The 19,665-nt window shown below is 54.4% G+C and overlaps 6 protein-coding genes across 6 annotated transcripts; 3 read left to right on the top strand and 3 right to left on the bottom strand.

Annotated features, from left to right (window-relative positions):
* Positions 1-1,854: 1,854 nt before the first annotated feature.
* On the top strand, positions 1,855-3,708 carry J4E79_007562 (uncharacterized protein; the record flags this gene model as incomplete). The annotated part of the gene is given in 3 exon segments (XM_049356426.1): positions 1,855-2,667; positions 2,691-2,706; positions 2,723-3,708. 3 exon segments carry the CDS (start codon positions 1,855-1,857, stop codon positions 3,706-3,708), a joined length of 1,815 nt encoding a protein of 604 aa, XP_049209313.1.
* Positions 3,709-4,045: 337 nt separating this feature from the next.
* On the bottom strand, positions 4,046-6,405 carry J4E79_007561 (uncharacterized protein; the record flags this gene model as incomplete). Its single annotated transcript, XM_049356425.1, has 3 exons — positions 4,046-5,014; positions 5,067-5,841; positions 5,891-6,405. The coding sequence occupies 3 exons, from the start codon at positions 6,403-6,405 to the stop codon at positions 4,046-4,048; spliced, it is 2,259 nt and encodes a 752-aa protein (XP_049209312.1).
* A 348-nt stretch (positions 6,406-6,753) lies between these two features.
* J4E79_007560 (uncharacterized protein) lies at positions 6,754-10,801 on the top strand (the record flags this gene model as incomplete). Its single annotated transcript, XM_049356424.1, has 3 exons — positions 6,754-6,997; positions 7,131-9,234; positions 9,403-10,801. 3 exons carry the CDS (start codon positions 6,754-6,756, stop codon positions 10,799-10,801), a joined length of 3,747 nt encoding a protein of 1,248 aa, XP_049209311.1.
* A 2,102-nt stretch (positions 10,802-12,903) lies between these two features.
* J4E79_007559 (uncharacterized protein) lies at positions 12,904-14,037 on the bottom strand (the record flags this gene model as incomplete). The annotated part of the gene is made up of 1 exon (XM_049356423.1): positions 12,904-14,037. One exon carries the CDS (start codon positions 14,035-14,037, stop codon positions 12,904-12,906), a length of 1,134 nt encoding a protein of 377 aa, XP_049209310.1.
* A 541-nt stretch (positions 14,038-14,578) lies between these two features.
* J4E79_007558 (uncharacterized protein) lies at positions 14,579-15,808 on the bottom strand (the record flags this gene model as incomplete). The annotated part of the gene is made up of 1 exon (XM_049356422.1): positions 14,579-15,808. One exon carries the CDS (start codon positions 15,806-15,808, stop codon positions 14,579-14,581), a length of 1,230 nt encoding a protein of 409 aa, XP_049209309.1.
* A 1,620-nt stretch (positions 15,809-17,428) lies between these two features.
* J4E79_007557 (uncharacterized protein) lies at positions 17,429-19,069 on the top strand (the record flags this gene model as incomplete). Its single annotated transcript, XM_049356421.1, has 4 exons — positions 17,429-17,480; positions 17,528-17,598; positions 17,645-17,677; positions 17,726-19,069. The coding sequence occupies 4 exons, from the start codon at positions 17,429-17,431 to the stop codon at positions 19,067-19,069; spliced, it is 1,500 nt and encodes a 499-aa protein (XP_049209308.1).
* Between the last annotated feature and the right edge of the window lie 596 nt (positions 19,070-19,665).

Here is a 19,665-nt window from a genome sequence, read left to right as displayed (position 1 = left end):
CAAGTCACGACAGGGCTTACGGCAGAATGTCACAGATGATGCGAGACGGGATGATTCGCGTCGCCTCAAAATCGCGGCAGGGCTTGAGTCCTTGGGCTTCAATCCCAAACACGTTCTGTCGCACCGTCGATGACGTCCCCGAACTTTTGGAATCGATTCAGTTTGCGTTTGGAGGATAGGGATATCTGCGTAAAAGCTGTGCGGGATCGCTATGAAGACTGTGAAGTGGAAGAGTTTAGGGAACAGGGTTATTGCAGCTACACCCTTCTGGTCACGCCACCAAAAGTCGCTTTTGCGAGGGAAATCATCCGGCATCAGGCTACCGCTGAGGTGAAATGTGAGGATGAGCCTGCTCTCATCGTCCAGCTTCGGCCGCCTCAGCACGCCCTCGACCTCAACATTGTACGCGCTGCTAGCACAGCGCACCCAGCACTAGCCCCCACCATCGAGGATCTCGATTTATCACTACCCAGAGGCATACGCGCATATGAGATGAGGAAGGTTGATGGCACGCCGCTGAGCCGATTACAGCAGCATGGACACTCACTCGATGACAGCGCAGGAAAGCGACTAGAGCGCCTCATCGCAAGTTTCGCGGATCTTATCGCGCACAGCTGGCACTCACCACAGAAAGTACACTATATCGCCCGAACGGTACGGGCAGATTCACCCATGGATGAGCGTCCATCGATGCTCGCGCAGTGCTGCGGCAAGGTCGGCTCAACGATCATGTCTAGACTTGAGCGGCTGGCTAGTGAACTACCGGATGCATATCTACGCAAAAGAGCGCGAGAGACCATGCGCGCGATACAGCGAATGGAGGACTACCCAGTAGTACTCAATCATGGAGACCTAATCCCATCCAACATCCTGGTTGACCAGAACACCTGGCAGATTACAGGCCTGGTAGATTGGGCGGAGGCGGAGTACTTACCCTTCGGGACCTGCCTGTACGGACTCGAGCATCTCCTTGGAAACATGACAATATCTCTCCCTGGATCTGCGCTCACGTGGACCTACCTTAACGGTGCGACGCAACTTCGTGAGCTGTTTTGGTCGCGCTTGATCGACGCCGTACCGGAGCTGGAAGCTCGAATGGGCGACATGAGAGTGATGAGAGATGTGGGTGTGCTGCTTTGGCATGGCATCGCTTGGGATGATGGTGCTATCGATCGCGTCGTCAATGATTTGGATGATGTGGAAGAGTTGGTTAAACTTTGCGCGTTTCTGACCGTAGGATGAGAGCTGCCCCGCGTAGCACCAACGGCGAGCGCATGAGGTATCAGTGTCTTTCCTTTCCGTCTCGTCGTTCATTTCATTTGTTTTCGTTTGCGATGTGTCATGCTGAAATTCCGTTCTTGCTGTTGATCGCGGTGCGTCGCGCCTTCCTTTCAAACAGCGGATGTCACTTCCCACACATAGTGCACCTTCTACATACATGTAGGCAACATCATAAGTTTGTTTGGACTCATCACTTCGCTCTCCATTCTCGGCTGCGCCGCTATCGTCGTCTGCACCTCGCGGACGCAAGAAGAGCGTCGCCAGTAATCACGTTCTCATCTTCACCACCCTAATCCGGCACAGCGCTGTACCATTTCGGCGACGTGATAGTTAGGAACTGGTGAGGAGAATTTGAAATCAACTGAGCGGTGAAGGTCTGACGAACCAGGACAAACATTGAACATCATGGTGTCCACTCGGCGAGGCACTGCAAACGCAGAGCCAGACACGGCTGGCATTGGACGGCCCAGACCGCTCCGACAGGCGAGCGACACCATACATATCATTGTTCCCAGCGTCAAAAAGGTCGTGAAAGCTCCGGACGATCGAAGAGTGCCAGACACTCCTCCCAGAATGGCGCTCTCCGGCAACATTAGTGAGCATGATCTCAGTCTCACATCCCCGAGTACCGGCGAATCTCCAGTGGTACTCACCATCACGACGCCGAAGAAACGACAAGGCTCAACTGATCCCACCGATCGAACAGTCTCCTCCGCCCTGCGAAGGCTCGCACCTAAGCCTTTCGCAAACATGAGCGGCAGCAGCCACAACCCCATCATCGTCAACGAGGATCCATCACCTCCACGGCGAGCAACGCGAGCCCCGAAGCGCAGACAGAAACACAAAAAGCTGTCAGAGCCGCATCAGTTCATCGGCAACGGATATAGAGAACTGTACAGCTACGGTGTCTCCAGACCGGCATTGGCAGCCATGCCTGCGAACGGCAGCACATTTACCGGGCACCAGAGTCATGATATCTATCGCATGATGAGCGCAAAGATCACTGCCGCGCCTGAGGTTAGCCCAAACGCAGCATGGGGTCGACACACGCTCAATGTACCTTTTGAAGTACAGTATCCACTCTCCGCGCCGGTTCTTGCGCAACACGCGCCACAACACCAACCATCATATGCGCAGCACTATCATGTCCAAGTTCCTTCTAACACATACGTTCTGCCAATGGTCCCCTCTCAGAACGAGAACTCACTCCGTAGGAGAGCTGTCCATCATATCCAAGAGTACTCACGACCTTCGCCACAGAAGAGGAAGCTCGCTGATGCTGAGGTTGCTGAGGCTGACGACGATGAAGCCGGAGAACATCAGCGGCATGCTCGACCGCAATCGAGTCGTCCAACTACTCGACCAAATGCTACACCTTTATCCAGGGTACGCAACATTGACCAACATAGGAATCACACGCCAACGGTACATCGAGACCCAGATCCCAACCTCCTCGTCAGTCACCTCATTGAGCACACCTCACTTATCACATCCTTGCTACAAGCCTATCCTCACTCCACAGACAAGAAAGGTCTACAAAACGATATATCGATGATGGTTCAGATCCAGAATCAGTATATGAGTGCTTGGATGGAGGCTGAATCACAGAGCTCGCGCAAGAGAACGAAGAATAATGGTGACGGTGCTGTCAGTCTGGCGACCCACCCACAGCCTACCATCACTCCTGCGATGAAGGCTCAGAATGAGAATGACCATACAGTGCGTCAGGCTCTTTCTGCTGATGCCGACATGTGGCAAGATGGTACAGGGCATGGTGTTGCGGACGCGTTCGCGGTCGCACCTCAATCGTTGCCGGTGGCGAGCACCTCTAATGAAAGGATAGCCGATCCCACGAGTATACTTCCGAGTGCAACGACGTCTCGTCATCCCATCCAGGGCAAAGCGGGCGCAGACAACGCTGTCGTCAAAACCCCACCACAGTCGATCTCGGACCCGGGAGCAACGTCAACGAGGCACAAGGGTATTCTCATCACACCTATTCGCCGCGGTGCACCCCAGACACTTGAACAGATGTCGAAGGCGACCGATGACAACCCAAGGGCTATGACCTACATGAGTCACCCGTTCACTCCTTCCAAAGTCCAGAGAACTCCCACCAAACTACCTCCCCGCTCTGCCAGTTCTCCAGTCACACCAACTACCAAGGATGACGCTTCGTCTCAACACCGAAATGGCGAGCCTTCTTCTTCCCGCAGCAAGCGCAGCGCCCCTATACGACCTATCCCCAGCTCCGAGCACGGCAAACTCCAGGTCCTGGGTACCAAGAACGCTTCAAGCAGCTTCCACAGTGAGAGCTCGAGCGACTTTGGTACCCGAAGGCCGGTGTTTCGTTTCGAACGACGCGTTGCTGTCGATGGTGGAGAAGTAGAGACAGGAAATGTCCCGGCACAGACTGTGGAGGAGTAAGGGTGATGGGTTAATGTGGATGCTGGTGCTATACAGCGAGAGAACGCACATGTATGTTCGATGTATGGAGGACAGCATTCCCTTCTATGGTTACCATGGGCAAGTGGCGAATGGAAGGCTGGCTGGGCGTTCAAGGTGCGATTTCAAATATCAGGCCTGGTCCTAGGACCACTCAAGAACGGGATAACTCATGTTTCATGATCCATATTCTATCTGGGTATCAAGTTACTTTTCCCTTTTTCCATTCGTCTGCCGTGAAAGAACATGCCATTTTCGGTCCATCCCATACAAGTAACAATACTCAAAATAAATGCCATCAACGTATGCCTGACCGCACTTAATTTCCCTTATTCCCCCTCTTACCACCCCTCTTCTTCCTCTCAACATGCCCCTGCATCGTCCTCTTAACATCCCCCAAACTACGTTTATTCTTAAACCTCGCCTTACCCAGCGTCATAAGGAAATTCTTCTTCCTTGCCTTCTCCTTGTTCGTCGTACTCTTGCCCTCTTCCACCTTCTTGGCCTGGTGCTTCGCCGCCTTGGAAGTGTGGTTCGTTTCGCGGTCAGCCCTGGCGAGAGCAATCTTCTCTTCCTTGGTGTTCTTCTTGCCGATTTTGGCGGCGAGCTCGATGGTCTCGGCGGTGATGGCTTCGTCGGCGTGGCGGGCGGCGAGGAGCTGGGCGCGCTTGGAGGAGCCGGCGAGGGTGGAGGTTATGGTGCTGGAGGCGCGGAGGGCTTGGAGTTGTTTGAGGTCGGCGGGGGTGAGGATGGTGGTTGTGAGGAGTTTGGAGAGGGACTTGGTTTCTGGTTCGGCGCTCTTGGAGTTCTCCTTGTCGTCTGTTGATGGGCCGGGGGTGGCGCTGTCGAGCTTGGCTTTCTTTGCGGGGCGTTCCTTCTTGTCCTTTTCGTCTTCGGAGTCGCTGATTTGGATGTCTTCGCCGTCGCTTTCGACGTTGATCCAGCCGCCTGAGTCGTCGCTGTCGCCTTCACTCTCCACGTCCCACTTCTTCCAGTCGTCTTCGCCGTCGAGGTCCACGTCGCCGTTGTCTGCGTCAGGGTCCAGACCAGCTTCTATGAGCTTCTTCCGGCGCTCCTCTTCCTTCCATTTCTCGAGCAACTCGATGCCCTCAACCTCTCCAATAGCTTCTTCACCATAGCGACGCTCTTTGATAGTACCAGCGCGGATACCCATTGTCGCGTCCTTGCCACGATCGCGTTTCTTGAGGAGGTCGGCGCCGACTTCGCGGTAGAGGGAGAGGAGACCTTTGGCGGCCATCATTGTACCCTTGTCTTTCGATTTACGGTACTAATAAGCGTTAGTATAGAGTATGGCATCGGGTTCTAAGGAGCAAACTCACCATGACCAAATCTTGGAGCAGAGTATCTGTCATGGCCAATGGCTGACGTGCGCAAATCTCACGAATGGAATTCAGACCTGCTGCCGCGACCTCAGAGGCTGAGGCTTCTGACACGAACTCGTTCGCGATCTTCTGCACAAGCGGCTCAAGCACGTCTGGCGGTACATACGAATGTGTCGCTTGCGCTAAGCACGCCAAGTAAGTGGTGACTGAGGCTTGCCGAGGAGTGAGATGCTTCAGGAAGTATGAGTATAGCGGAAGGACTGTGAGCTGATGTAATCCAACGAGGCGAGTGACTAGCTGCAGTGCCAGTAGCCTTGTCTCGAGGGCAAGCTTGTTCTTGGTGTTCTGGATGTGCTTCGAGAAGACGGTTTCGGCGAAGCCTTGAGGGTCGTGGAGAAGGTGTAGCGCACTGAAGTTGAGGGGGTGGGGTGCGTTCTTCTTCTTGGCCTTCTTCTTGAGACTGACAGCTGCGGATTTGATGTCGCGCGCCTTCTTCTTGCTCTTCTTGTTGATGCCGGCAGCATGCTTCAGCTTTCCAATGTCCACATCGTTGTCGTCATCGCTGCTCTCTTCTGCGGCGGCTTCTCGCTCCTGGTCACCACCGAGGAAGAACCTGAGGCCGCCCGAGATGGTCTTCTCGTTGTCGCTGAGTGCTGCTAGTCGCATGACCTCGACGGCGCGCGTATCTGTCCATATCTGTCGTTTCCACAGCTCTCTGGTAATCTTGACGGCCCAGAGACCCTTCGGCGAGGAGGTGTCGGATTCTAGGAGACTTGGAACGGTTAGTCGGGAACACCAGACATTGTGAAGATACTGCGTACTTGTAAAGTGCCGTTTGCATAGACTTGTTGAGCTTGTGGTTCACAGTCTTCGCGTTGGACGAACGTAGATCTGAGATAATCTTGGTGTAGAGCAGTTGTCGCAGACTCTTGCTGTTCGTCGCTACAAGGAGTGGGAACAGGGTGTTGAGAAGTTTGACTGAGTCTATGACTTCTTTCCGCTTGAGCAAGCAGTATGCGCCGACGATCTTGTCCCTCAGGTCGTACTCAAGCACCTCATGGTGGGTGAGCAGAAGCTCGAGATCCCTGGGGAACTCTGACGCGACATCGGGATAGAGGTCCGAAGTGTGCGAGACGAACTCAATGAGATCCTTCAGCGCAACCAGACCGCTGTCCGAGGTGCTCGGGTCGGCAAGGAACAGGTCGAGGAGGGTTCGGTATTGCTGGTACTGCTGCTCGAAGTCGTCTCGGTACGATTGGGGGTCTCGCTTCAGCTTGAATCGGAGTGCCGCATGGTCCGACTCGAGCTTCTCTAGGGCGCCGACTTTGCGCTTCATGTTGTATATACGTGTCGTGACTGTATCAGTTATCGAGAGCGTCGTCTGTATGCGCCTTCGAGGACTTTGCGACATGAAATTTTAGTGGGGCGCATCCCACCAATTGGCCAGGGCGGACCGACACTAGGCCGAGAAGCTCTGGCCTCTTCGCGCGTAAATCTTTCTCACGAGCCTCGACAACTTGCGCCCGCAACTCTTCCGCCGCGCTGCCTGACACCGGCGCGCCCTACACTCTGCAAGCCCGAGCATTACTTTCGATTGTCGCGACTTAATTTTGAACTTTTCCCACACGCGCTCAAGACCTCGACGCGACGAGAGTAACTGGGCCAGCGCCCACCGCCGCCCGTCATGACGAGCTTCTCCTCCATGTCCCTGTACGCCTTGACGGTGAAGCAGCCGACAGCCACTCAGGACGCCATCTCCGGCGACTTTCTCGGAAACGGAAAGCAGCAAATCCTCACAGCGAGCGGCTCACGGCTAGCTATCCTGGAGGTCTCGCGGCGGCAGAAGGGCTTCCAAGAGCTCTACTCGCAGGATGTCTTTGGCATCATTCGCCGCATCGCCAAGTTCAGGATCGCGGGCGGAACCAAAGGTATGTCAGTCCTACTTCCCCGCTACAAGCAGTATAGTGATTTTCAAAGCACACGACACCTCCGAGCTCCCAGCTCACTGAGCCCGCGGTGGAATGGATTGCAATTAACAAGAACCTCTGCTGACTCTGTCAGACCATATCGTCATAACCACCGATTCAGGACGGTTAGTCACGTATGAGTACATGCCAGATGAGCACACCTTCAAGACGGTCCACTTCGAGACGTTCGGCAAGTCTGGAATACGACGCGTCGTGCCGGGCGAGTATCTGGCAGCCGACCCGAAAGGGCGCGCTATCATGATCGCCTCGACGGAGAAGAACAAGCTTGTCTACATTCTCACCCGCAGTGGCCAGACGGACATCGCCATCTCCTCACCGCTAGAGGCACACAAGCCACAGACGCTAGTGTACTGCCTCATCGGGCTTGATGTCGGATACGACAACCCCATGTTCGCTACTCTCGAGGTGGACTACTCCAACTCCGAGACCGATCCTACCGGCGAAGCGTACGACGAGATCAAGAAGGAGCTGGTATACTACGAGCTGGACCTTGGTCTGAACCACATCGTCCGGAAATGGTCAGAGCCAGTTGATCGGACCGCCAATACCCTCTTCCGGGTCCCTGGTGGTCCAAATGCTCCAAGCGGTGTTCTGTGCTGTGGAGAAGACAGCATCACTTACCGCCGTATCTTCAACAACAAATCGAGCGTCCACCGACTGGCCATTCCACGTCGTGAGGGAGCTACCGAAGACCCCAACCGTAAGCGCATGATCGTTGCTGGTACCCTGTACTCTCTGAAGGGCGGCGATTTCTTCTACCTCCTACAAACAGAGGATGGCGACGTCTTCAAGCTTACCGTGGAAGCAACAAATGGCACAGTCGACAAGATCAAGATCAAGTACTTTGATACTATCCCTGTCGTCACCAGCATCTGTATTCTGAGGGCAGGTTTCGTGTATGCTGCCTGCGAATCTGGGGACCGCATCCTGTACGAGCTCGAGTCGTTGGGAGACGAGACAGAGGACCCCGTGTTCGAGAGCGACCAGTTCCCTGTCGATCCGGAGACTGCTTTCGCGCCTCCTTTCTTCAAGCCTCGAGCCCTGGTCAACCTCACGGCGGTAGAGTCGATGGCCAGTCTGAATCCGATCATGGGTATGGAGGTTGCCAACCCTGCCCTCGAAGACGCGCCACAGGTTTACACGATCAATGGTACAGGAGGCCGAAGTTCGTTCCGCACCACCAGGAATGCTCTGGAGGTTCTGGACCTCATCGAGTCGCCTTTGCCGCAAAACGCGTCAGATGTCTGGACTACAAAGCTCACCAGCGAAGACGAGACCGACACCCTCATTGTGATGTGCCTTCACAGCAGAACATTAGTTCTGAAAATCGGCGATGATGTCGAGGAAGCCTCTAACACTGGCTTCCTCCCAGATACAAACACGCTTGGTGTGCAACAATTTGGTGAGGACTGCATCATCCAGATCCATCCCAAGGGTATCCGCCACATTCAGGGTATTCAATTTCCCAACGAAGATGCGAGCGCGACACATGCAAGTTTGACTGATTGGCAACCTCCAGCCCATCGTACCATTGTAGCCTGCGCCACAAACAACCGACAGGTTGCCATCGCGCTGAGTTCAGGCCAGATCTTGTACTTTGAGTGCGACTCCGATGGTTCACTTGCTATGGCTGAGGAGGAGATTGCCCTGGACAGCACCATCAACTGCCTGGCGATGCCCGATGTCCCAGAGGGTAGCGTGCGAGCTTTCTTCTTGGCTGTTGGCTGCAGCGACCAGACCGTCCGGATATTCAATCTGAGTCCTGACATGGAAGGCAATATCCTACGAAGCATCTCTGTTCAAGCTCTTACATCACCGCCGAGCGACCTGACCATCAACCTCATGACAGACAAGTCGCCCCGTGGATACAGCCAGTTCTTGCACATTGGTCTGCGAAGCGGTGTATACATTCGATCAGTACTGGATGAGATGACTGGAGACATCGGTGACACCCGGAGGCGCTTCCTTGGCCCCGAGCCTATCAAGTTTGCGAAGGTGACTGTTGCCGGCGAACCTGCTATCCTCGCAATGACCTCAAGGCCATGGCTAGGCTACACCCATCCCCGGACCGGCGTATTGCAGCTGACACCCTTGAACTACATCCCTTTCAAGTCCGCTTGGAACTTTGATGGTTCTCAATTCAAGGGAATCATCTGTGTCAGCGCTAATGAGTTACGGTAAGCACCCCCTATTTCTTTCGCTCCAACTGCAATGATGAAAATATGTTTCCTACCGTCGAATCAAGATGAGGCTGAAACAAAATTTCCAATTGTTCCTACTGAAAGCAGTTATCAACTCATTTTTGTCATAACAACAAAACAAATGTACAGTTGCTAACGAAATAGAATCTTTACCTTCAACGACTTGACGGACAACACGACCTACGAGAACATCCCACTCAAGTACACCCCCAGGAAGATGGTCGGATGGCACGACCAGGGTGTCTTCTACGTGATCGAGAGCGATAACAATACTATCAGCGCCGATAGACGCCAGCAGCTGATAGCACACGCTGGTGTAAAGAAGGAAGAGACCGACGGCACCAACGGCCCCATGAAGATTGAGGAAGCCGATGGCGATGCTGTAAACGGCACAACCGATGGCGACGAACTTCCCGCGATCGACTTTGGATACCCAAGGGCTCAAGGCAGCTGGGCCTCTTGCATCCAAGTGGTCGACCCTGTGAGCGAGAAGACCGTCACCCACACAGTGGAGCTCAACGGCAACCAGTCACTTGTCAGTGCTGCTCTGGTCTTCTTTGAGAGCCGCGGTGACGAGGCATTCCTAGCTGTCGGTACTGCTAAAGACTTGAGCTTCAATCCCTTCAAATACACATCTGCTTCTATACAGGTATACAAGATTAACCCCACTGGTCGCGAGTTGGAGTTCTTCCACGAGACCGAGGTCAGCGATCCACCTCTAGCGCTACTGGCCTTCAAGGGAAAGCTTATCGCTGGTGTTGGTCGTCACCTGTGTCTTTACGACTGTGGTATGAAGTCGGTCCTCCGTAAAGCTCAGGCTCCGAACTGCGTAGCGACACGTATTACCGATCTCAAGACCCAAGGCAGTCGACTTGTCGTTTCCGACCAGGCGCAATCCGTCACCTACGTTGTACACAAGGACCAAGTCCACCCCAACCGTCTCATTCCTTTTGTGGATGACACCATCGCCCGTCACACTTCCGCATCAGAAATGCTGGACTACGACACTACAGTCGGTGGTGACAAGTTCGGCAATATCTGGCTTGTGCGCTGCCCCCAGAAGGTTTCCGAGTCTTCAGACGAATCGCCCGACGGCTCCGACCTACTAGTAGACAAAGGCTACCTGGGCGGTACACCGAACCGTCTTGACCTCATCGCACACTACTTCACAAACGACATTCCTGTCTCGATACAAAAGACGGTTCTCCTGTCTGGTGGTGAGCGCATCATCTTCTGGGCCGGTCTCCAAGGCACTCTTGGTGCACTCATTCCCTTCAACTCCCGCCGACAACACAAGATGTTCCAGCAACTGGAGCTTCAACTTCGGTCGGACGATAAGCCGTTGTCTGGTCGGGATCATCTCGCCTTCCGCAGCTACTTTGCGCCGGTCAAGAGCGTGATTGATGGTGATCTCATCGAGCGCTTCTTAGTACTGTCACGCGACAAGCGGGAGAGTATTGCTGGGCAGATGACGGGCGCCGAATGGACTCCCAGCATGATTGATGAAGCGATCTGGAACATGCGGGGTCTCTATGCCTTCTAGTAGAAGCATGTTTTGTGCACATTACGGCGTTTGGAAATACGGGCCATGAAAAGCGGTTGGTACTTCTAACCCGCGCTTCTAGCGTCTTTGATGAATGGGGAGCAGTAATTGTATTTGTACATAGGAACGTAGGTCACAATAGACCCAAATGATACCCGAGAGTCCTCTTCAGCTGTGTTCGAAAATGAGATAAGTCTAAACCGGTGTTGCTTCCTACTGTGTCACTGTCAGCTACCGGTTTACCTCCATCTTCCTTTCTCAAAACCCGATACCCCCAACCACAAGTCCCCCTATCATGACAGCCACCGAAATCGCCATCAACCCCCCACTTCGTACCCGCTGCGCAACGCTCTTGGCCTCCTCCCCACCCAACCTATACCCATTCGACCCCGCAATCTCAACGTTAAAGTCCCACTCCGTATACCCCGTATTCGTCGCTCCTTTCTCCTCCACCCCCTCGCCCCACAGTGCACATTTTATTATCGTCCGGCTGGCTGCGTCTCTGCAGTTCGAGCCGAGGTGGATGGAAGGTGAGCGCTCGAAGTAGAGGTTGAAGCCGTTGCAGGTTTGGGGGTGGGGGGATGGTGGTGGGGATGGTGTAGGTGTTGGTGATGGTGTTGGAAGAGCAAACGAAGAGAGAATGGAAGTGGAGGATCCTGCGAAAACCTCCCTCTGTCCATCACTCCCATCACTCCCCCATCCATCGCACCTCCTCGCACATTCCCCCGCATCATACGCCCGCAATTCGTAATGTCCCAGATACGTTACTCCGACATACGAAGCGTTTGCGTCGCGGAAAGAAAGCGTGTAGCGCGATGGTGTGAGGGCGGAGAGAGCGGGTTGCCGGATTTGGGGCCAGGTGGAGAAGGAATAGGGGGTGTATTCGACTGGGGGGAGGGGACCGTAGGAGGGGGGGAGGGGGGAGCAGGTGAGGTTGGTGGGTGAAGAGATGGGTGGAAAGGTGGGTGGGAAGGGGAGGAGGGGTGTAGTTGAGGTTGAGGGTGATGGAGGTGGTGCGTATTGAGATATGGATATAGACATGGTCGTTGGAAAGGATATGCTGGTTGTGGTTGCGAAGGATATATTCGTGAGGTTCGATTTCGGGTGTTCTGTCAGCCAGGGGGCGGATGTTGCTGCTGTTATGCTGAGGGAACTGGAAGGGATTGCGTACGCCATCTTTTTTTTGTTTATGTGAGATGCGGTGTCTGAAGAGTGTTCAATCTGGGTTTTTTTGCGCGAGGAAATGGTTTTTTTCGTACTCCACTGTTGCGGACGTTGTGTGGTAGCGATTTGGGATTCGCACCACTGAGGCGGCTTGTGATACGAAGCCACCTCGCTACCTGTAGAAATCGGATACAGCGATGAGGTTTCGTATTTGAGTTGTGTGATTGGTTTGGAATGTACGTCGTCTCTAGGATAGCTTACATAGTCACCCGTCCTCATACGACTACCGCTAGTGCGATATCATACTCACCAGCATATTGCCTCAAGCTCCAAACGACGCCCACCTTATCCGCCTCAGCCTCAGCCTTTAATCTCTCCCATCACCGACACCCTACTATAAACCGTTACATCGTCTCTAAACGCTTTCTGATCTATCCACAAATTCGTTAGCCCACTCTATTTGGCAGCAATGCCAACTCAGGAGAACTAACCTTTCAAACACCGTTCCACAACCCCAATCCACAAATCCCTCCCTTTCACCCTCGCCTCCTCCTCTCCCCACTGCCCGATCTCCCTCAAGAACGCCTCTTTCTCCCTCATCGTCATCCTATCTTTCATCTCACTTAGCGTCTCGGTGCTTGTCCGCGTCGTCACAATGACAGCACCTGATTTGGGCAAACGCGCATACATCTGCGTTTCTGTACGCACGAGCAGTTCAGTTGGCTGCAGATCAGCTATGTGGCCAGCGAAAAAGTCCATGGGGCGAGGGATGTGGAGGGTTGATGCTAGAGTGGCGCGGAGGGGCCGGGTTTGGATGAAGGTTTGCGTGTGGGATAGGGGGCCGGTGGAGGAGTAGGGGGAGAGGGTTGGGAGGGTGAGTTTGAGGATGGATTGGAGGTCTGTGAGATGTTTGTTAGCTTGAGTTCCACAACTATCTTTCAAGGGAGGAGGGCAAAGAAATACATACCAGACCAAGGCACCATACCCGGTTTCCCTATCCCCTCCCCACCCACCACCATATCAACCGTCTTCCCCATATACGGACTTACAACATACCCGCTCGGAAACAGCGTCGTAGCAGCCTGTAAATACCAATTCAACGTACTCTCACTCCGCCCCCAAACCATGAAATCCTCCGCACACAACCTAGCAACTACTTCCAACGGATGACATTCCAACCCATGCTCTATTTCGAAATCCTCTCTTGTGAGCTCATTCAGCACGTGCTTCCTGCGCGTCTTCGTCAGAAAACGGAATTGGTGCGGATACATGTCCACGAGGAAAGACGTGACTTCCTGTAGTAGTTCGCGACATGCTCGTTCGCCCTCGGGGGTGACGTGGATGCAGGAGGAGCGGTTGCGCAAGAGGAGGTGGGTGCGCGCGGCGTGGTATTCGATGTATTGGGGGGAGATGGTGAGCCAGTTGCTGCGGGGTGTGGGTGTGAGACCTAGATGGGAGGCAGTAAGGGTGTTGGAATGGAGGGACGTGGATTCGATGGGCCGGTTTGTAAGGGGTATGTCTGGGAAGTAGTCTCCTGTTCCGCAGTCGTCGGCGTCGAAGGCGGGCATGCGCGAGATGCGGCGTTCTTCGGCTAGGTAGGCTCGCGTTTGCGGGTTTGTGAAGGAGCTTAGGTCTGAGATGTCTGAGATGTCTTGGAGGTTGACTGTTGTTGTAGCGGTGGAGAGGTTTCGGGGGGAGAACGCGGTGCTGTGTGCTATAGTCTCTGTTGGCGCTGATAACGAGTCGTGGGTGAAGACGGTCATGCGCCGCTTCCTTAGGGTTTCAGCACTTGTTCCATGCTCGTTGTGTTTGCTGTGAATCGGCGCCGTATTATGGCCGTCTTCTTGAGTTTCGTTCCTGATCACGATGAACCTCTCTGGGGCGGGGCCGAGGGCGCCTTTGTAGAACCAGAGACGTACTGCGGCGGTGCCTATGAAGAAGAAGTAGCAGCAGATGCCGACTACGAGAACAAGAAGGACGTATAGAGGTATCGGTCCGGGCTGCTGCAGGTGTAGTGGGCCTGCTGCCATGTCGAGCAGCTGGATGTATACGAGGGTAGTCTGTCTGTACATGACGGTGGTCTCACTGTAGACTTTAGGCGGCGAAATTGTGTACAAGTTCAGATCGCCATCGTCGAGGTTGCAGGTGCGGTGACATGTTGTCAAGTCTTCAGTATTGTGACAGTGTGAATGATGTTACATATGACTTACCCAGCATTCAAATAGAATGTTCCGATGTCGTGGTGCATTCGTTTGCCGACACCAGCCACGCTGATGAGATGGGCAAGAACGAACAACAATCTCCCTTTCCGATCACCGATGTCGGTGTCAGCATGTGCCATATGGAGTAGGGATACACGTGAAAGAGAACAAGATTGAGGGGAAAGCTGGAGACAAAACAAAAAGTTGGGTATCGTGTTGCTTGGCTATGTAAAGTAAACGATCAAGGATACGCCGTACTCCAGTATGTCCCTTCGTGTGCCGAAATTGACCCATTGGCATGCCTTCGCGTAAAATAAACAGTATCAAAGAAGCATTAGCCACATCATCCCAAGCGCTCCAAATGAGCTCCTTCATGATCCACAGTCTTTCATAAACTAGAAACGTCCAACTCTTACTCAATCTTAGGCAAAGCATCAATCTTCGCATACAGCTCCTGCGCATCCTCAAATATGTACCAGATATCTTTCGGTACACCCTTGAACGCCTTCTCGAATCGCTCCGGGTCGTTCTTCCTGCCCTCGTCCATCTCCGCTACGCCCGTGACTTTCCTGATGTAAATGGCGCCGATCCAGTTCTTGCCGAACTTCCGGTAGGCTTCACCATAAGATTCAGGGTCTGTTTGCGTTGAATCGCCGATGAGGATGAACTTGCGTTTGGGGAACCATCCGTGCACCTTCTCGATGCGATCAACCTTGTAGGCCTCAGTGCCCTGAGTCAAGTTTGCGAGGAAGCCAGCAAGATTCATCCAGCTAGCATCACGCAGGATCATGGTGCCGTTGGGGTAGTATTGCTCGCGGAATTTGCGCAGGAATGGGTAGAGGTTGTATGGTGACGCTGAGAGATACCAGAAGGGCGGGTTGTCGAGTTTTTGTACAATGTGCCTGTACAGTTCTGGCATACCCTTGATGGGCTCTGGCTCTTCGGCGAAGGTGGTGGTCAGGATACCGACGGGTGACGAAGTTAGCGTCTTCTTGATCGTGTCGTCAACGTCGGAAAGGATGGCCCAGCCCTTGGGTTTCGCGAAAGTGATGTTGAACGGCGTTGCATCGGCGTTGACGGCCTTGAATTTGTTGACTTGGCCTTCCTTGTAGTCGTTTCCTGGGATAGCCAAGACATCGGAGCTGATGCCGTCACGTCCGCTGGGACCCAGTCTGGTGTTGATGCCCAGAAGGTCAATTTGGACGGCATGTGCGGGGAGAATCTGGTCTGCAAATGGCTGGAGCCTCTGTGCGACAGTTGCCCTGGCTTGCTCGTCGTCCGCTAGACCGATCTTCTCGCTGACCCATGCGACGATCTTGGAGAGATCCTTGCCACTGTTCTTGACGAAATAGGCAGCGACAAACTCGGCATTCCACCTTCCTAGGCGATTCTGGTATGCCGTAGTATCCAGGATCCACACATAGTCGGTCTCTGGATTGACGTTGTTGTAGAAAGGGTTCTTGCGACCAAAATATGATGAAAGGTTGTCCTTGAGAGAGAAGCTGAATCGGCTGGTGAGTTTCGGCATGTCTGCTTCAAATGCGGCGAAGCCTGAGTTTTCTCTGGTGATGCGGTCTTGTTCGGTTTCTTCGGTGCGCATTCGAGCACGGCCAGCCATGGCGGAAGCGGATTCGGGAGCCATTTTGTATGATGGTACTGTTAGACAAAGGCGCGGGTGCCTGGTGGGTTGGTGAGGTCAGGAGGTGGGTGTATCGCACGGGACAAAGGGAGGCGAGGGCCATGGTCGAGGTCATATACTTTGTGCCTGGCACTTGACCAGGACTTGACGAGTGGCTGTTGCGGTGTCTCAGGAATGGGCCCAGTGTGCATGAGGGATGACGTTTAGCCAAGCCATGGCTCCGCATCCTGTAGGAATGATCGCTTGCCGAGCGCGCCGATCCTTGAACTTTGTCGGCGTATCGCCTCGAGTTAGGAGTGACAACTCAGCAGCTGAGCGAGATGATGAATCGCAAGCTGTTTGTGACTTCACAGTAAACGTTGCCTTCTACCTGGACCTCTTCTCGAAATTGCGCCCTTAGGGTAAAGGTAGTCATTTGTATTACGAGTCTTCCAGAATGGGTACTGTTGTACCTGGGGTATGCTCCAAAGTACAAATGGACCCAAACGAGCTTCTTCGTCTTTCAGCTGGTGTTGCAAGTGCAGGTAGCCACACTGCAGGCGGAGAATAATGCGAGGGTCTAGCAAGACGCCAACGCCAGACAAAGCTAAGCACTTCGCGACACTTCTGAGGTAGTCGCAGCCTCCAACACTAACAGCGGAGTAGTGCAGTCGCAGCAGGCTGCTGCAAATGGGTGCGTCTCGTCGTGCCAATGCTAGCGGAGTGACGTAACCAAGGTCAAGCTATCTTGGGTCAGTTCACAGGTGTGAGTCTTGATATCTGCAGGTACGCGTGACGGTCAATACCCTTGCGCTCAGATGGGGTATCGCTGACAGTGTCGGTTGATGAGAGCCATGCTTGGCTGTGCCAGACTTTGTCGAGGACGAGGTGGAATCGGGTGCTACTGAAGAGTCATGCTGCGACGTGAGGTTGACGTATCTTGCAGCATACAGTCGCGTCGGAACGGCTATATCGGTACTGCGCTCAAACTCGTCACCGTCATACCTCGCTCGGCGACAAAGGAAATTATTGTCATCGCTGCCCTGGTTTGGTTCTGTGTTCTACCGCCTTTGGCCTCCTCATCTTGGTGTCGCCCGTCGAATAGGCGCGACATGGTATCACGCGGCGGTGCCACAGGCTAGGGACCCGGTCATGTGCTACTGTGTCGACGTATTCTGCGATGGCCCCAAGGTGGATGAACGGAAAGGGTCCGATTAACGCAGACTACGGGCCAGTGGGGTCTGCAGGTAAAGGCCGATGGCAGGTCTTGGCACAGCCTACGCCATCCAGGACGCGTAGATGTGCCGAAGGAGAGGAGCAGATTTGAGAGCAGCACAGAGATGGGTGCAGCGTCGCCACACGTTATACGCGGCTGTTTACGTCGGCCGTCGTGCTTCGCGAGTCTGTCATGGCTTGGCGACAAGAGGCGCAGCCCTACCTAGGTAACCGTCCGTCCGCGCGAGGAAGGCGCGTTGGAGGCCTCGATCAACACCTCGATAGTACCGCATCTGCCTCCCTTACGCTTACGCCCCCGCCTCGCGACTCTGGCCTCTTTGCGCTCCTGTGCTTTCTTTTTGCACAGCTGCCCTCAAATACCCTTGCGACCGTTTTACGTGGCGGAACGGCCCCGCTACCAAGGCAGATATGGACCTCAAGAAGCGCCTCAAGTTGGGCAGTTTGATGCGCAAACGATCCTGTGCGTCGCATCTCCTTCGTTTACTTATTTCACCCTAACACTGACAGCGCACGCAGCCCAGGATGTCAATATCGACACAAACGCCGATACGCCCGAGGCCAATGCTACCAAGGGAGTGGTAGGTCATACCGCTTCGTCGCATCCACCAAGCTGACAGCGAGTAGATGCTCTTCTGCGAGTCTGGTGCCGCCAACTCGGTATGTTCGGTACCCCATGACATCCACACGCCATACTAACATGCCCAGGGTGAAGAGGTCCTCCACTTGCCTACCATCGTCGAGTCCGCCGTCGCAAGCCCCAGCGCAGCCGCAGCCGCCGCAAGACAGATCCGCATCTTCCTCTCCAAAGAGAACTTCAACCGCCCTCATGTCCAATACAATTCTGTCATGCTCATTAGGATCCTGGCCGACAACCCAGGACCCTCCTTCACCAAGAACCTCGACAAGCAATTCGCCGATACAGTCAAACACCTACTTCGCCATGGGCAAGACCCGAGTGTCGCGCAAATCGTCAAGGAGACGCTGGATTCAATGGAGCGCGAGAAGGCATACGACACCAACCTGAACACGCTCTTCGCCATGTACAGGAAGGAGAAGGGCCTCATGGCAGCCGCGGCAAAGCAGTTTGGCCCCCGAAAGCTCAATGCGCCAGGCTGGTCGGGGTCACAGAACATCCACGGCGGCTTCGGTTCAGGCGGACACAAGTCGTCTTCCAAGTCGTTGCCGCCACCCGTGGAGCTCGCGGGGCGCATCGAGGAAGCGCGTACATCGGCCAAGCTACTCCTCCAGCTCGTACAGTCTACACCAGCGAATGAACTGCTCGGCAACGACTTGGTCAAGGAGTTCGCTGAGCGCTGCACGGCCGCCCAGCGCAGTATACATGGTTACATCGCCTGCGACAATCCGGCGCCTGACGATGACACTATGCTCACTCTCATCGAAACCAACGAGCAGCTGTCCCTCGCTGCCTCCAAGCACCAGCGCGCCATCCTTCAAGCTCGTAAATTCATGGGTGCCTCACCTTCCCCACCAGTACAGAACGGTGCCTACGCGCCACCACCCAACGGCACCAGTAGTCCAGCTGGTGTGCCTGCGCAGTCTCCCGGGCTGGCAAATCTCCCATCGCACAACGACGCGCCTTCGCTGGCCCCTATGGATTTCGGAACGACACAACCCAGCGCATCGGCTACCAACCACGGCAATGACAACAGCTCTCTTCCCCCGTCACTGCAAGCTGCACCAGGCCGCACACAATCGAGCGCGCAAGAAGAGAACCCCTTCGCTGACCACTACACGACAACCTACACACCTCCAGCGTCGTACCAAAACTCTACGTCGACGAACAATTACGGTGGCTCACCAGACCCTTACCATCCAGGCTTCCAGTCTACTCCATCATATCTGGGCCGGCAAGAGAGCTCTGCCAATAATTTGACCATGCACGGTGCGCAACCGACGATTCAAGAAGAGGATGACCACATGCGCCCGCGGGCCGAACGACCTCGGACTCCCGATCTCAACGTGCCTCAGCAACAGGCCCCTGACGTTTCGCCCGTCGCAGAGCGTAATACCGTCACGTACAGATACTAGGGAACCATGGGTCGTCTCGCGGACTAGACGCGGACGTGAGATGTGGGGTAGCGTTTGGCAGGACCGATTTCACTCTTGGATCCCACGGGTAATCCCGGTGCTTTGAAATCGATAGTCACAAGATCGATAATCACAAAGTGCACGCTCTTTTTCTTGCGCAGAGTTTTGCAACTCGTAGTTTACAGGGCGGTTTGGAGCGCGACAGTTAGGACGAGATACCATAGTTGACTTTCATCTGGATTTAGAGTTTAATGCTATCTACCTTGCCTGCCCCGCACTTGCAAGCGCACCCCCACGGCCATGCAGTGACCTCGTGCGTCTCACGCGTCGCTCTCGTGCAGCGATCACGCAATCCATCGATTCCACACTGCGCCTGAATCCTGAATCGTCACCATGATACGGCACTTTCACCCATGCACCAGCTTGGTCAGCGACGGCTCGCAACCGACCCCTCCAATCTGGAAGGCGAGACCCGACGTCCCCCACTGCGGTCCCTGTTCCGCCGCTTCTAGCGCCGAAGAAAATAAGAAGCCGTCATGTTGAAGACATACACTATTGACAGCCCCATCCGCCCTTCCCTTCGCCCTTGCCGGTCT

Source organism: Alternaria viburni (genome assembly GCF_023758015.1).
Source record: "Alternaria viburni strain BMP 2772 chromosome Unknown scaffold_16, whole genome shotgun sequence".
In the NCBI taxonomy this organism is placed as follows: domain Eukaryota; kingdom Fungi; phylum Ascomycota; class Dothideomycetes; order Pleosporales; family Pleosporaceae; genus Alternaria; species Alternaria viburni.
This window is presented reverse-complemented; position numbering and strand designations above follow the sequence as displayed.